At 34.6% G+C, this 15,503-nt stretch overlaps 2 protein-coding genes across 2 annotated transcripts; both read left to right on the top strand.

Annotated features, from left to right (window-relative positions):
* Window positions 1-223: 223 nt before the first annotated feature.
* Window positions 224-823, top strand: LOC124398227 (olfactory receptor 6C74-like). Its single transcript, XM_046868312.1, has 2 exons — window positions 224-298; window positions 668-823. Exons 1-2 carry the CDS (start codon window positions 224-226, stop codon window positions 821-823), a joined length of 231 nt encoding a protein of 76 aa, XP_046724268.1.
* A 10,939-nt stretch (window positions 824-11,762) lies between these two features.
* LOC124398407 (carbonyl reductase [NADPH] 1-like) lies at window positions 11,763-14,641 on the top strand. Its single transcript, XM_046868588.1, has 4 exons — window positions 11,763-12,125; window positions 12,243-12,423; window positions 13,182-13,305; window positions 13,923-14,641. Exons 1-4 carry the CDS (start codon window positions 11,837-11,839, stop codon window positions 14,160-14,162), a joined length of 834 nt encoding a protein of 277 aa, XP_046724544.1. The 5' UTR covers window positions 11,763-11,836; the 3' UTR covers window positions 14,163-14,641.
* Window positions 14,642-15,503: the final 862 nt, after the last annotated feature.

Raw genomic sequence — 15,503 nt, 5'->3', positions numbered from 1 at the left:
GCTTCTGATTGCCATTATTTATTCTGAAAAAACATTGCATAATCCAATGTATATCTTTGTACTCAATCTGTCATGCAATGGCATTTTTGGCAGCACAAGTTTGATTCCTCACCTTTTATTTAATCTCACTACTGAGAGGCATAGGATATCTTTAACAAACTGTCTCATACAAATCTTCTGTTTACACACTTATAATATTATTGAGCTAAATATTTTGGCCTTTATGAGCTATGACCGTTATGCTGCAATTTGTTACCCACTTCACTATCATGACATGATGTCAACAAAAAAGCTTCAGGCATTTATAATTTTTGCATGGGTTTATCCATTCGCCACTTTTCTGGTATACGAGTCATTTACAATACGCTTAACCTTTTGTGCAGAAATTATAGATAAGACACACTGTGTAAATTTTGAACTCATGAAACTATCGTGCACAGACATCACTGTCCACAGCATATTCGGACTTGGTCTAATGGCTGTTTACATGATTCCCCAGACTATAATGATTTTATTCTCTTATGCACAGATTTTGTATGTTTGTTTATTTTCTTCTAAGGAATGTAAAGCTAAAGCCATTCAGACATGTACACCTCATCTCCTTGCTGTTTTAAATTATTTTGTTGGAATATTTTTTGAAATAATACAAAGTCGATTTAGTTCAAAGCATTTTCCATATGTGTTCCGTACTTTTATGTCTCTATATTTTATGATGTTTCCTCCTCTGTTTAATCCAATTATTTATGGTATCAGTGGTCAGGTTATAAAGAAACATATTAAGAAAATATCCTGTGTTAACAAAATAGCTATCATGAAAAAATAAGACAAACCTGCAAAAGCTTCAATTACAAAAGCTTCTTTAATTCTGTTTTGTTTTCTATTTTTGTGTGTGTATTGAGACTCCATTGTTCTTCCATTGTTTAAAAATAATAATAGAAAAGTGAATAATAGGAATAAAAATGTATTTAATACAATTTTGCTTGTATAGAACTTTAAACAATGTTCATAAATGCTTCTACGAGACACTTGTAATCCTAAAATTTCAGGACTTTTACACATGATACTATCGCTCTGTGGAATTATTTTAATGCATGTGATTATCTGCTAAAGCTTTTGGTTTAATTGAGTTATTGCCTATTTGAAAGTATCTAAATGTTGTTAGGTTATCTTGAAATAATTAGACAAATCTGTAACAAACAAACAAATAAATAAATAAATAATAGTTTAACATTTTTACATACAAATGTAACTGCACACTGTATATGAGACATATTTTTGACAAAGCTCATTGAATGGGTTCATGAAAATAATGTATTATTATTATTATTATTATTATTATTATTATTATTATTATTATGTATAATTCTATAGTCTTTATAACATGCACTAAAACCTTTACCACTACAACCTCAGTGACTCAGTGGCCCAACATCTTTCTGAGACAATATTCTAATACACTATTCTGAGATATACTATAAACTATTCCTACTGTATGAGTGAATGCATTTAGTGTCAACGTTGTAATAACACAGAGAAGACTGAGAAAATGTTAGCACCAAAAACAATGTTAGCTGTTTTAAAAAAAATGCATATAATTACACTATCTGATCAGAGTTTTTTTGGGCATCACATCCTTATCTGTCGTTAAACATTCCATTCCAAAGCTGTGGGTGCTAATTTGGACTTTGTCCTCGCTTGTTACTGTAAAAGCCTCCACTCTTAGGAGGATATTCTCCATTAGATTTTATAATGTAACTTTCACCAACAAAAGTATTACTAAAAAAAGAAATACAAGAGCTCCAGTTTTTTTCTGGAGTGAGCTTGTGGTCTGGGCTTAAAGTCAATTTAGTTCAAGGTTTTTACTTTATGTTTGTCTTACGTTTATGTCTCAATATTTAATAACACGTGACATGAAATGAGGACCCTGATCGCTGATTTCAGTATTTCAAAATATGGGAAGACATGATTGAACAAAAACTCTGAAAGTTACTGAAAGAGACTGGGATTAGTCACTGAGATTTGATGCATGTAAACATTTGACAACAACTAAGATGGTTGTATAGTCCTATGATTCAAGACAATTAGTGAGAATCAGTGAGACCAGGGGTATTGTGGTGTAAGAAGTGAAAGTACACTGCTGTTAGGAGTGATCTCAGAAAACAGGAGGCAGAGTTCTCATGAATATATTAGATTCAGAAGAAATTCTAACCTGTTTTTAGGAAGTGTATGAAAACAATATATAGTATGCAGTGTTGCCAAGGTCTGCAAAAGTTTTACATAGATGGTAATTATCAAATGGTTCATATAAAAGTTTGCAATATTTATTGACTTAATAAATAGTACTCTACCTGTTCTGTGGATAATACTTTAATTAAAGGGAGGGCTGTGGTGAGGGCTGTGGTGAGGGCTGTGAAATACAATGTGGCAAACCTTGTCCACTTTCCAAGTCAGAGCTGCCTGATGACGTTGATGAACACTGAGACTTCAGGGCCATCATTACATCATTAATCATATTCGGTAGCTCTGGCAACAAAATAAGATATGATAAAACAATCTCTTATTCCAATTTACCTACTCATCTACTTTCGATGTGTACATATAATCATGCAAGCTGATGAATGCAATTTTAATGGTGCATTTTATGAAGCTATGTAATACTAAATGTTACAGAGATTAGATATGTTTTAGTTTTCTTGTCATATACTTGATAAAAATGTAATTACAAATAATTAATATAATTGCCAATTAGTAAATTCTTTGTCTCAACTTTACCTAACAAATTAAATATTATTGAAACAAAATGACAGTTCAGTAATAATTAAAAAATGTAAAGTCCAAAGACAGTAAAAACAATGTAAACTACCAAACATTGTGATAGCTGATTGCATGATTCACTCCATAAGTAAAACAAGTGCCTCTAATCAGCATTGTTATTAATTGTTAATTGTCATTCCTCAAGTTTTCATTTTCCTCCTCCATATCTCTCAGCTTCCCTGTGTGTCTGTCAAGGTTGTGTCTATATACTCATCAACAATCATTTGGGCAACATTTCTTTGTGGTTTGGGAAACACTGTCCTTTTTCTTTAAACATTTAAATAAGGTAATGTGGTATATCCAACTACCAGCAATAAAAAAGGTTATGCAATGGAAAATGTCTGAAAATGATATGAATGCATTGCATGCATTGCTAGATGTACCCATGCCCTCTACTGGCAGGTATTATAACAGAATAGTTGTGCCAAATCGAACATGCGGATCATGTATACGGATGATCCGCTGTAGCGACCCCTAATGGTTGAAGCCGAAAGAAAGAAAGAAAGTTGTCAATAGAGAAGTCATTCACAGCCAAATATATACAAAGATAAATACAAGAAACAAAGTATTTTTTAAGGTTTTTACTTTCTTTGTGTCACTGATGACCAACATTGCCTATATGCAGTCGAAAATTTGGGAATTGTACAGTGCAGAAGCTAGTTCGAGGATGTATTGTCTAAATATCATTGACCTTTATGAGGACTGTTCATATTCCTACAGGATTTGAAAGAGCACTTGACAGCAATGACATTATGAGACCATGTATTTACATTAATAATGAACTGTCTGGTCCTGTTGTTTGTGAACAAATCAGAGCATTCAGAGCATATTGTTGTAAATAATTAAAGTTAAATCAAAAAATTCTAGATCAGTGACCTAAAATGTTAAAAATTAAGGGGTTAAAATTTGCCTTGAATATATGATATATTATATAATATATGACAGAAGGTCATTTTTGTATATGTCACATGAACTCTGTTGGTGATTATATGTGTAAGAATCACTTTGAGTTTGTGTAAAGTTTTATTTTTGTGGGTTTAAAACAGAACTATTGTATATATTAAATGTAGTAATGTGATAAAGTTGTGATAAAGAAATTGTCACAAAGGAATATGAAATCTGGTGATGTAATATTTTAAATAAAAACTACAGTATATTGGTATGTGAAATATGCAACTAAACCTTTTAGACACACTAATAAATAATTTTGTCATAAAACGTGTGCTCGTGTTTGTAGTTTAAATCTAAATGTGAAAATCAGTATACAGTATGACTATTATTGACTATAGGCATAAAGGGTCCACTAAGGTCAAGATAAGAGCAAGATCATTGTTTACTACATATTTCCATAGTGTATGTGTTCTTTATATTTTGGCTAATATTTTGGATGACTTCAGCATTATGGTACAATTTTGAGAACAATAAAAATTAAGAAAAACCACTGAAGGAAAAGGTGTGTGTAAATAACTTTTAACTGTACACCAGTGTTGACGAGAAATTGTTAAATTATGTAAAAATGAATAAATAAATAAATAAATTATTAAACAAAAAACAACAACAACAACAACAAAAGACATATGCAGTTACCTTCAACAAAAACAGGTTAAACAGTGACATTAAGTGAACTTCTTGATCAGACAATCTATTCAGGCATCACTTTGATATTGCACACAGTACTTAATGACTGGGCTCTGTTGATAATAAATAAAAAAGTTTCTTTCAGATATTTAAACTATAAGATTGTCAGGCCGGAAGAACTCGCCGGAAACCGAAGTTCAGCAGAACGAGGTTTTAATGAAACAGATAGAAAATAGGTAAAACGGCAAACCATAGAGTACATGAAAGTCCAGCAAGCTTAGGTAATTCTATGGAAAGGTTAAGTTCGTGGAATACACACTATCCTGGGAAAGTTAGTATTTCAAGCATGATAGTCTGTGAATGTTCTCTAGCGTGAACTGTAGAACGGACAGTGACATGAAGGGGAGCGGAGCTTAAGTAGGGAGGTGAGCTGATGAGTGTCAGGTGTTGGTATGTAGTATGATGGTGAGCTGCTAGGAGTGATAGGTGCGTTTGGAGAAGGTGTGGCTGGTGGAACCCTGACAGTACTCCCTCCCTCAGGGGCGGCTCCTGACGCCCTGACCCGACGCCTGGGTCGGCCTTGATCCCGGGGCGCAGGACGACATGGATGGGCGGTATGGAACTCCTCCAGGAGCGTCGGGTCCAATATGTCCTGTCTGGCCACCCACGACTGTTCCTCTGGACCATAACCCTCCCAGTCTACTAAGTACTCCAGGCTCCTACCCCGGCGGCGAGTACCCGTACTAAGTAAACCGAGGGCTGATCCAGTATCTCCGGAAGCGGGGGACCTGCCGTCTCGCCCGGGTGTTGCAGGGTCGAAGAGGTGTATGGTTTTAGGAGCGACACGTGGAACGTGGGATGAATCCGGTATCGGGGAGGTAGCTCCAGTCTGTAAGCAACCTCGTTGATCGGCCTCTTGATCTTAAAGGGTCCAATGAACCTGGGGTTCAGCATCCAGCAAGGGAGCTGCAGCCGTAGATCTCTGGTGGACAACCATACCAGATCCCCGGGCCGGTAAGATGGGGCCTCCAGCCTCCGTGAGTCTGCATGTCTTCGGGTCTCCCTCAATGCCCGACGCAGTTTGAGTGTGCGCAGACTCCCAGACCCTGACGCTCTCCCGAAAACAGTAGTCCACCACGGGCACCTGAGAAGGTTCGTCCGACCATGTTAATAGCGGGGGGCTGGAATCCGAGCACGCACTGGAAGAGTGTGTGCCCTGTAGCGTCCTGACACAAGGAGTTTTGCGCATATTCTGCCCACGAAAGAAGCCGGCTCCACTCCGTCTGGTCCTGATCGCCGTCTGGTCCTCAGGTACCTTCCCAGCTTTTGGATCTTCTGCTCGGTCTGTCCATTGAAAATATATATTTTTTTTATTGTATGGGGAAGTAATCTTCAAAACAATTAAAACTCTTTCCTTGAAGTTCTTGATAATCTGATATATGGTTGCTTTAGGTGCAATCTTACTAACAGCAATATCCTTGCCTGTGAATCCCTTTTTGTGCAAAGCAATGATGACTGGTTGATTTTTCTTGCAGGTTACCAAGGTTAACATAGGAAAAACAATAATTTCAAGCACCACCATTCTTTAAAGCTTCCAGTCTGTTATTCTAACTGAATCTGCATGACAGAACAATCTCCAACTATGTCCTCTTCAACACTCTAAAAGAGAGAATCCATGACAATATGCCAGCTGGTCATTTTGTGGCTGGCTGAAATGCATTAAAAATGTTTTATTTATTTAGTTAGTTAGTTAGTTATTTAGTTAATTTTCATGGCAAAGAGGGAATTAACTGCAATTCATCTGAACACTCTTCATAACTTTCTGGAGTATAGGCAAATTGACATCCTAAAAACTTTGTGCAAGTGAATGTGTCATTCTCAATACTTTCGCCTATGGCTGTATATACAAGTGGTAATTACCATGAACATGAGATATGTTCTCAAACAAACAAACCTGAAACGTTTCACAGAAATTGCTTGTGTAAAAAGTAGACTCTGCATAATCACGACACCATTACATTCCTGATAAGAAGCTCCTAAATTAAACCAGGGGAAAACAGAATTTTAAAGACAGGTGTGGGTCTTTACAATACATTCCCATATACTGTGAATGCTCATAACAAAAAATAATTTAATGTATTTCAATGTACAATATTCTATTTATTTAAATGTGCAGTGTTGTTTAGGAAAATAAATCCCCTCAGTTCATGTGTGCACAAGAACTAATTCACACAGGAGCAAAGGTCATTACTTTTTGTTCCAATTAAAAGACTACACAAGAATGCTATTATCCAGACCTGACTGTGTTTTGGGAGTTTGAAATCTTGTTTAAAAGATTTTGCTCCAGATATTGGTGGGAAGATATAAACTGATAGAGCAAGACACAGAATGTTGTTTTAACCCTGCCCAACTCTGAACTTCTGCTTCTTGACTAGGTATCACCTTTGCTAATTTTCTCTTGTCAAAATATTGCTTTTACTGATTTTCTATTTCCTCACACTAGAGAAACTGACAGAGGTATAAGCACAGGCTTCTCTTTCATAAATGACTTCATTTTTTTTTCATTTAAATTCAATGTTATTATTGTCTCTATTAATTGTTTTATTTTCTTATAACCTAGAGACAGTCCTCCTGCCTCCTTGCTTTTCTTGTTTTCTTTTCACTTGATATTTAACCAATTCCTGCTGACACACAGGCAAAGATTTTCTTCATCAGCTCTGAGCATTAACATCACTTTGTATCATTTACATTTCCATGCAAGATACTGTTTTTCCTCAAGACCTGCTTTAATTTTTTGTCCCAATATTATTGTTAATACCATTGTTCTGTAGATAACACAACTCGTTCTCTCTTTTAGATTCTACAGACTGAGCTGCTGTATATTTGGTCGTCTCTCTGAAGAACTCTGATTGATTCTGATGTATTGATGTACAATTTCTGCTTTCTTTTTATATTGTTTAACTGACTTGCTTATGTAGATTTCTTTTTGGAACACTGGGAAGATCTAAACATTACTATTTGCTCATGTACTTGTTTAGTCCATTTTACTGTAACACTGCAACATGCTTGTGGCAGATTTTTGCATCCCATATGACTTGTAATTGTGCCCCCTTTACTGCATCTCTTGACATTTTACAGCTTCAACAAGGTCTTACACTAATTCCTTTATAGCGGACGTTTGATCTACATCTTTAAACTGTCTTATTTGTATGGTTTATATGGTATTTAATCTACTTATACTTTATTCCTCAGTAGACTAGCTGCCTTCCCCAGCATGGATAAATTCAAGCTGAATATATTTCTCTTAGACAGATAAAGATAAAGATTGTGCTGATTTATGTAAAAATTTCATTTAAAAAATGCAACTGACCCCATATTTAAACACAGGATAAACAAATTGCTTTTTTAAACAAATTTTGGTTTATTCATCTATTTCAGATATTTTGGTGGTTTGCCTCCATTTTTGGATCACATACCTGGATCACAATGGAATTTGGACAATCAAAGAATTTTAGCCACACTGAATTTTATCTAATTGGATTTACCTCTTTAAACGAATACAGAAAACTTCTTTTCATTCCATTTTTTATAATGTTCATCTTTGCAGTGGGCACTAATGTTGCCCTTGTCTTTGTCATCACACGACAGAGGACACTTCATTCTCCAATGTATATGCTGATATGTTTCATAGCATGTGTGGATATATGTGTGCCATGCTGTATTATTCCACGATTGTTATTTAGTTTAGTATCAGGGATCAATGTTTGGCCTCGAGAATTATGTCTACTCCAGATGTTTATTGTTCACTATGTCTGTAGTTTTCAGTCCACAATCTTGTTTGGAATGGCTGTAGATCGCTACTTTGCTATATGCCTGCCATTACGTTACAACGATTTCATGAGTTTTACTAATTGTATAATTGCTACAGGTATAATTGTAATTCGTAATACATTCATTATAACAGCCATGGTTGCTTTGGTTGGAACACTAAGGTTTTGTTCCTCTAATGTTCTTTATCATGTTCATTGTGAACATCAGCTTGTGGTCACCTTGGCAAGCCCCTGTGAAGACACCACAAAGAACTATTTAGCTGGTCTGATAGGTTTCTGCGTGCCAACTATTGACTGCATTGGCATTGCAATTTCCTACATTGCCATATTCTTTGTAATTTTCAGATCAGCTGCAGGAGAGTCACGCAGCAAAGCTATCTCTACTTGTACTACCCACTTGATAGTTATCTCTGTTACTTACTTTAGCTCCATGGTGGCCTTCCTGGCCTACAGAATTCCATCAGGCCTTACATCTGATTTACGTGTCCTTATCAGTCTCTCATATCTACTTATCCCTGGTATCTGCAACCCATTGGTCTACGGAATCAGGACTAAGGAAATACGAGAACAGTTAATTAAACTTCTTAGAGTAAATAAGGTCAATTCTGATCACCAGAAAGCAACATTATTAAATTAAATGCACTAATTTCTTTTTATACACTGGTAAAACTATTTTATCTCTGTGACCAATAGCACACTTAAATATTTTTGGGACTTTGTATAAAATAATAGATAATAAAATCTACCTTTGATTAAAAGGGTTTTTTAAGGCTTTTAAAAACAAGAAATAAAAAGTCTATTATACCAAGGTTTGAAATAAAATTAATAAAATTAATTAATTAATGGATACATTTGTCATTCCAATTGTAATTGCAAAAAGGTTTTTATAATTTTTATTATTTTTTCTTTTTCTAAAAATGACAGATTAAAATGTTACTTTAGTATCTATACTATCGTAAGTGCTTCCTTACGTTCCGAATTTCTTTATTTGACTTACACTTAAAATCAAGCATATGTACATATTTATGCGTATTTAAAGATTGTTTACTTTATTTTGCACATTGCAAAGATTTTTGTAACCTAATTTTTTAAACTTAATTAATTGAAAAAAAGCTTAAAATCAAATTTCATAAATATTTCAATAGAATGCCCTGATATCAATAAAATGCTTTATCAAACAGTGAACTCTGTGGTCTGTGGTCATGAGCAGGTTAAAAACTGTTTATCTTATTTACTTTACAATGTCGAAATATACTTAATTAGATTCAATTTAATTGCAGGAATAACTAAGCATCTCCAGAGGTGCACACCTGTTATTTGAAACAGAACTGATTTTATGTTATCTGCTCTCTAAAGAGTAGCATGAGCCTTCTAATTGGTTTCTTAAGGATAAAAACCACAGAAAAATTTAATTGATTCCTAAAGGTAATGAAAATCCTGTAAATAAACTTTCTGTAATAATTTTCCATAGGGACAGTGAAAAAACACACAGTACACCCAAAGCAAAGACCTCATGTGTACAGTGAGTGATAATTAATAAAGTAGTTTCATTTATTGTAGCATTAAACAAAATTGTTATAAAACCTATTAAAAAAACCCATTAAACAATTTGTTTTGAAAATTTTATATTTTGCATTTAAATTAAAGAGATAATTATAATTGAATTCAGGAAGAAGAAGGCTGTCCTTGTTGAATATAACACAAAATGCACAAATGATCCATCGGCATGATGCACATGCAACCATTTTATTAGAAACATTTGCTCGTTCATGCAATTGATCCAATTAGTCAATCATGCAGCTGTTGCACAATGCAAAAAACATTCAGATACAGATCAGGGGGCTTTAAATAATGTTCAGATCTACAGCTACACCAGGGCCTTTTTTAAAGCTGCTATATGAACCATTTTCATATGCTCATGCTGGTTTAATATACATAGAGGAAAGCAGCAGATGGTATCATCAAAATTTGAATTCTCAAACTCCTGACATTAAGTCAAACACTGTTTGACACTCAATGTCAGAGACAAGTAAAAGCAGGGGTGGAATTTTTAAGGCACCATTAACCAATATACAGATATAAACAAATGGATCCTTTCAAAATCATAATCTGAATTTTCAAAAAATAATATCAAGTTATAAAGATTTAAATAGTCAACACAATATGATGTCTGTTAAACATTTTCTTGATATAAAGTCTAAGTCAGTGTTATTTGTTTAAATTGTTGTGGTTATATAGTTATGCACAGATACTCGATTATGGCAGTCAGGGCAGTTGAGACAAAATTGCTTTATCCTGAAGAGGAGCAACATCTTTAGAGTGAAGCCCAGGTGGTTACTATAAAACCTTGTAGATAGGAATGCACAGGTTACTGTGGTAGTCATACATGTAGGCTAAATGGAAGAACTGTCTATTCAAACAGCACAGCTTTTTGAAAACTGGATCACTCTATGTCCAGCTTCAGTACTCATACAGTACAGCTCTCTTGTTTCACACTCATTCCAAACATACCAGCATTCAGCAGTAGCCAACATGTATACACACACAGTAAAACAGAATAAAATTTTGTGCACTGCCAACTGTCTATTTTACACATATTGGCATAGCTTATATGTATAATATAGTGCACTTTCTATACATTTAATTCTATGATTTAAAAAGAATTAAAAAAGAACAGTGGAAATAGTTACATTAAAAAACTTTAATGTAGTGCTTTGTAATTTCAACAAAAGTTTTTTTTTTGTTTACTTGGCATGACTTTGCACTTTTTCTGTCTGGGAGGGGAGGAGTTCTCCCAGTTTGCACTTTGATCAAAGTTAAACCCTAAACCTATGCAGCCACACTAAACTGTGAGGCTGTTCATAGATCAGAATAAAATACAGTACTTTATTTTTTCCAGGTGAATTCACCTACACAGTGCTGTAATTATGCTAATTCTGATTGTTTTTCACCGAAGTTAGATGATTTGGGACAGCACAATAAGAAATGAATATTGTGTGTCTATCCATGGTTAAGTTGTTTAATCACATTATACTACGCAGGATAGTTTGCCTTTGGAAGTATTTTTTCTAGATTCATTCTAATAGAACTGTTTACGTAAACGTGAAAAGTGTGAACATACTGTATTCACTGCATACAAACCTCATTTCTAACCATGGTTAAAGCAATCAAATATGAACATTTTGGAATTAAATTTCGGAGGTCCACATCAGACCCTAATAGAAATTCAACAGAAATGTTGATATAAATGTTGAACCTTAAAAAAAAAAAAAATCTTGCAAGGAATCTCTGGAATCAATCAGTTGAAGAACTGTGTGGAATTGCACTTTGTTAGATAAATAAATGTAAAATATAGTGTTTAAATGTTTGGGGTTTTTTTATATTGTCTTATTGTGTATTTATGAAGTTCTATTCGATTAAATACAGAAATACAACAAATAAAACGTAGGAAAGGTTTCACAAACTTCCGACCGGTATTGTATATGAGTCGGTTCACAGCTTCAAAGAGTTGACTCATTCCTGGACAGCATACGGTCGAATCAAATGACACTGCACCCTGACTACTGGTTCCTCCGTTAAGTCGAGTTGTTCAGTGTAATTGTACTGGGTGAAACATGTCTATGAAGGTCGCTGTAGTCACCGGAGCTAACAAAGGCATCGGACTGGCCATAGTGAAAGGACTTTGTAAAGCTGGTTATAGTGGAGATGTTCTCCTCACTGCTCGCAGTGAAGCACTGGGAAAGGAGGCAGTGGAGCTTGTGAAAGCTGAGGGTTTCAAAAATGTCGTCTTTCATCAACTGGATATTTGTGACCAAGGCAGCTGCAAGGTGCTTGCAAAGTTTTTGAAGGAGAAATATGGAGGTCTGGACGTGCTCATCAACAACGCGGGAATCGCTTACAAAGGTTCATTCACACTCATAACTAATGCACCTGAAATGTTTTTGTACAATTACAGCAGTGCACGTGCACAATAGTTGACCAGCAAAAAAAACACAATCTCTTCCTGTCTCTGTTTATTAGTTGATGCCACTGAGCCTTTTGGGGAACAGGCTGAAGTCACCATGCGCACCAACTTTTGGGGAACTCTGTGGGTGTGTCATGCCCTGTTCCCGCTACTGAGGTCCAATGCTCGTGTGGTCAACGTGTCCAGCTTTGTCAGCAAACAATGTCTGGATAAATGCAGCCCAGAACTCCAGGCAAAGTATAAAAACTAAAGCCTTTACTCATCATACACTCTTAAAAAGCCAACAACTTAAAATACACACAGTGTGGTCCAAAGTCAGATCATTAAAACTCTTTAACACACCTTGTGTGTCCAAACTTTTGGTCTGTACTGTATATATATTATATATACAGTACAGACCAAAAGATATATATATATATACAGTACAGACCAAAAGTTTGGACACACCTGCTCATTCAAAGAGTTTTCTTTATTTTCATGACTTTGAAAATTGTAGATTCACACTGAAGGCATCAAAACTATGAATTAACACATGTGGAATTATATACATAACAAAAAAGTGAACTGAAAATATGTCATATTGTAGGTTCTTCAAAGTAGGCATCAAGAGAATGCCAAGAGTGTGCAAAGCAGTAATCTAAGCAAAAGGTGGCTACTTTGAAGAACCTACAATATGACATATTTTCAGTTGTTTCACACTTTTTTGTTATGTATATAATACCACGTGTTAATTCATAGTTTTGATGCCTTCAGTGTGACTCTACAATTTTCATAGTCATGAAAATAAAGAAAACTCTTTGAATGAGAAGGTGTGTCCAAACTTTGGTCTGTACTGTATATATATATATATATATATATATATATATATATATATATATATAGAGAGAGAGAGAGAGAGAGAGAGAGAGAGAGAGAGAGAGAGAGAGAGAATATTATGGCATTTGTATGATAATAACCCCCTTTAAATACACATATATAATTTTGTTATGTCTCAGGTTGAGAAGAACAGATATGTCAGAGGAGGAGCTCTGCTTAATGATGGGGGAGTTTGTTACTGCTGCACAGAGTGGAACTCATCAGGCTAAAGGCTGGACAAACATTGTTTATAGTACCACCAAGGTGCTGTTTGCAAGCTAAATTTTTATTTACAATGTGGATCATTTGATACTATCATCTAGCTAAAGTTAAGTAATCAAAATGATTTTGTTGGACAACATGGTATAATGCAATTCAAAAAGCAAAGTCAGCACAACATAAATAATTAATTCTAAACATATAGCAAAATAATATTCTTATCATATAATAACTCTTACAGTTATTTAAGAGTGAATATTGCCTCAAATAATGGTAACTGTTTACCTAACCTGCATAGTCATGTTTTTTTTTTTTTTTGTTAGATTAAAGGTTGACATGACCGAGATAACATGACCTGTGTGTGCACATTTATCAGTAAAGAGTGCTCAGATAAAACCTTTTTTTTTTTAGACAAATATTGCTTTATGTATTCTACAGTAGTCTGTTGTGCTCTCATATACGCTGTGCTTAGTCTATCTGAATATATAGAGCCCTGTTGTGCTTATGCTTTACTTATTCTAAATCTGTGCTGTTTTTGTTTCTTTTTTTCTAATCGTTCTGAACACATTTGTGTGAAGCTGAGGACCTTTTAATGAAGATATGAAATCTTTAATGCAGCAAAACAGGGTGAAAAGTGACTGTTTGCTTTTGATCTTTTTTAGATTGGTGTAACTGTTCTTTCAAGAATCCAAGCACGGGTTCTTAATGAAACCAGATCTGCTGATGGCATTCTCCTCAATGCCTGTTGCCCAGGTTGGGTTAGAACAGACATGGCTGGTCAAAATGCCCCTAAGAGCCCAGAGGAAGGAGCAGAAACGCCGGTGTACCTGGCAATGTTGCCACAAGGAGCAAAGGAGCCACATGGACAGTTGGTTTGGGACAAAACAGTGCAGGAATGGTAAAAGAAATGTAAAGTATAAATAAAAAAACAAATAAAATATATGAAAGTAGGGCTGTCAATCAAGTAAAATATTTAATCACGATTAATCGCATGATTGTCACGAGTGAACTCAGGATTAAACGCATCTTAATCGCACATTTATATATTCTAAATGTACCTTAAATAAATAGATTTTAAGTTTTTAATACCCTAATCAACATGGGCTTCGACAGATATGGATGCTTTATGCAAATGTATGTTTATTATTATTGAAATCATACTCAACATAGAACATGAAGACAAAATATTTTTGTAAATATTTAAAAGTAATTATGGTGTTTTTAAATTACATAAATCATCAGGGAACCAAAAGGTACTTTTGCTACATTTCCACACGGACTTATTTAATTGGCGGTTGTGTGCACCATGGTGGATTTGGTGCTTGATCTGAGACTTGGAATATCAGTAAAACAAATGGTTAATGATTACAAATATTTTCTTTTAATGGAATTTTTAAAAAAATATCTGTATAAAGAAAGGATGTTGCAAATAAATGTGTGTTGCATTAAAGGTTTTGATTTTGCTTCTTATATATTTATTTATATTTTTTATTAAATTAGTCAAATAGAAATGCACATCGCAGTAATCACGCATTTCTAAAATTTGTGCCGTTAAAATGAATTTGCATTAACACGTTACTAACGCATACATTTTTGACAGCCCTAATTAAAAGTGATTCATTAATAAGTAAAGCTGATTTAATCTCAATTAACTCTCATTTTATTACAACCTCAATTCCAGTTGGGATGCTGTTTATAATGTACAAAAAACAATGCAATGATTTGCAAATCTCATAAACCCATGTTTTATTCACAATAGAACATAGTAAACATATGGAATGTTTAAACTGAAGAAATGTACAAATGTAAAACAAAAAAATTATTATAAAATAAATAAATTTTAAATGAATGGCAGCAAATTTTTTGAGTTAGGACAGGCCCATGTTTACCACGGTGTAGCATACCCTCATCTTCCAAAAACAGTTTGTAAATGTTTGGAAACTCAGGAAACTGCTAGAGTTTTGGGAGGGGAAAGTTGTCCCAATTCTGCTCGATATAGGATTCTAAGTCCTGGGTATTCGTTGCCGTATTTTTTGTTTCAAGATGTGCCAAATATTTTCAATTGGTGAAAGGCCATGCTGTTATCATAGCTGCAATATGCAGATTAGCATTGCCCTGGATATATCTTTCAGCACTGATGATGTCTTTCCAGATCTAAAAGATTCCCATTCCACAGGCACTAATACACCCCGTAACATCAAAGATGCCCATAGTTGGCAAAAAGAATGTAAAATTTTGATTCA

This window comes from Silurus meridionalis, chromosome 15, assembly GCF_014805685.1.
Source record: "Silurus meridionalis isolate SWU-2019-XX chromosome 15, ASM1480568v1, whole genome shotgun sequence".
NCBI lineage: Eukaryota > Metazoa > Chordata > Actinopteri > Siluriformes > Siluridae > Silurus > Silurus meridionalis.
The sequence above is the reverse complement of the archived record's forward strand: the minus strand, read 5'-3'. Positions and strand labels throughout refer to the sequence as shown.

Bases quoted from the DNA above. Each gene is read 5' to 3' on its own strand.
- LOC124398227 (XM_046868312.1), top strand. From the start codon at position 224: ATGAGCTATGACCGTTATGCTGCAATTTGTTACCCACTTCACTATCAT. The intron at 299-667 runs GCATTTATAATT...TTTAGTTCAAAG, and splicing joins TGTCAACAAAAAAGCTTCAG to CATTTTCCATATGTGTTCCG.
- LOC124398407 (XM_046868588.1), top strand. From the start codon at position 11,837: ATGTCTATGAAGGTCGCTGTAGTCACCGGAGCTAACAAAGGCATCGGA. The intron at 12,126-12,242 runs GTTCATTCACAC...TCTGTTTATTAG, and splicing joins CGCGGGAATCGCTTACAAAG to TTGATGCCACTGAGCCTTTT. The intron at 13,306-13,922 runs GTGCTGTTTGCA...GATCTTTTTTAG, and splicing joins TTGTTTATAGTACCACCAAG to ATTGGTGTAACTGTTCTTTC.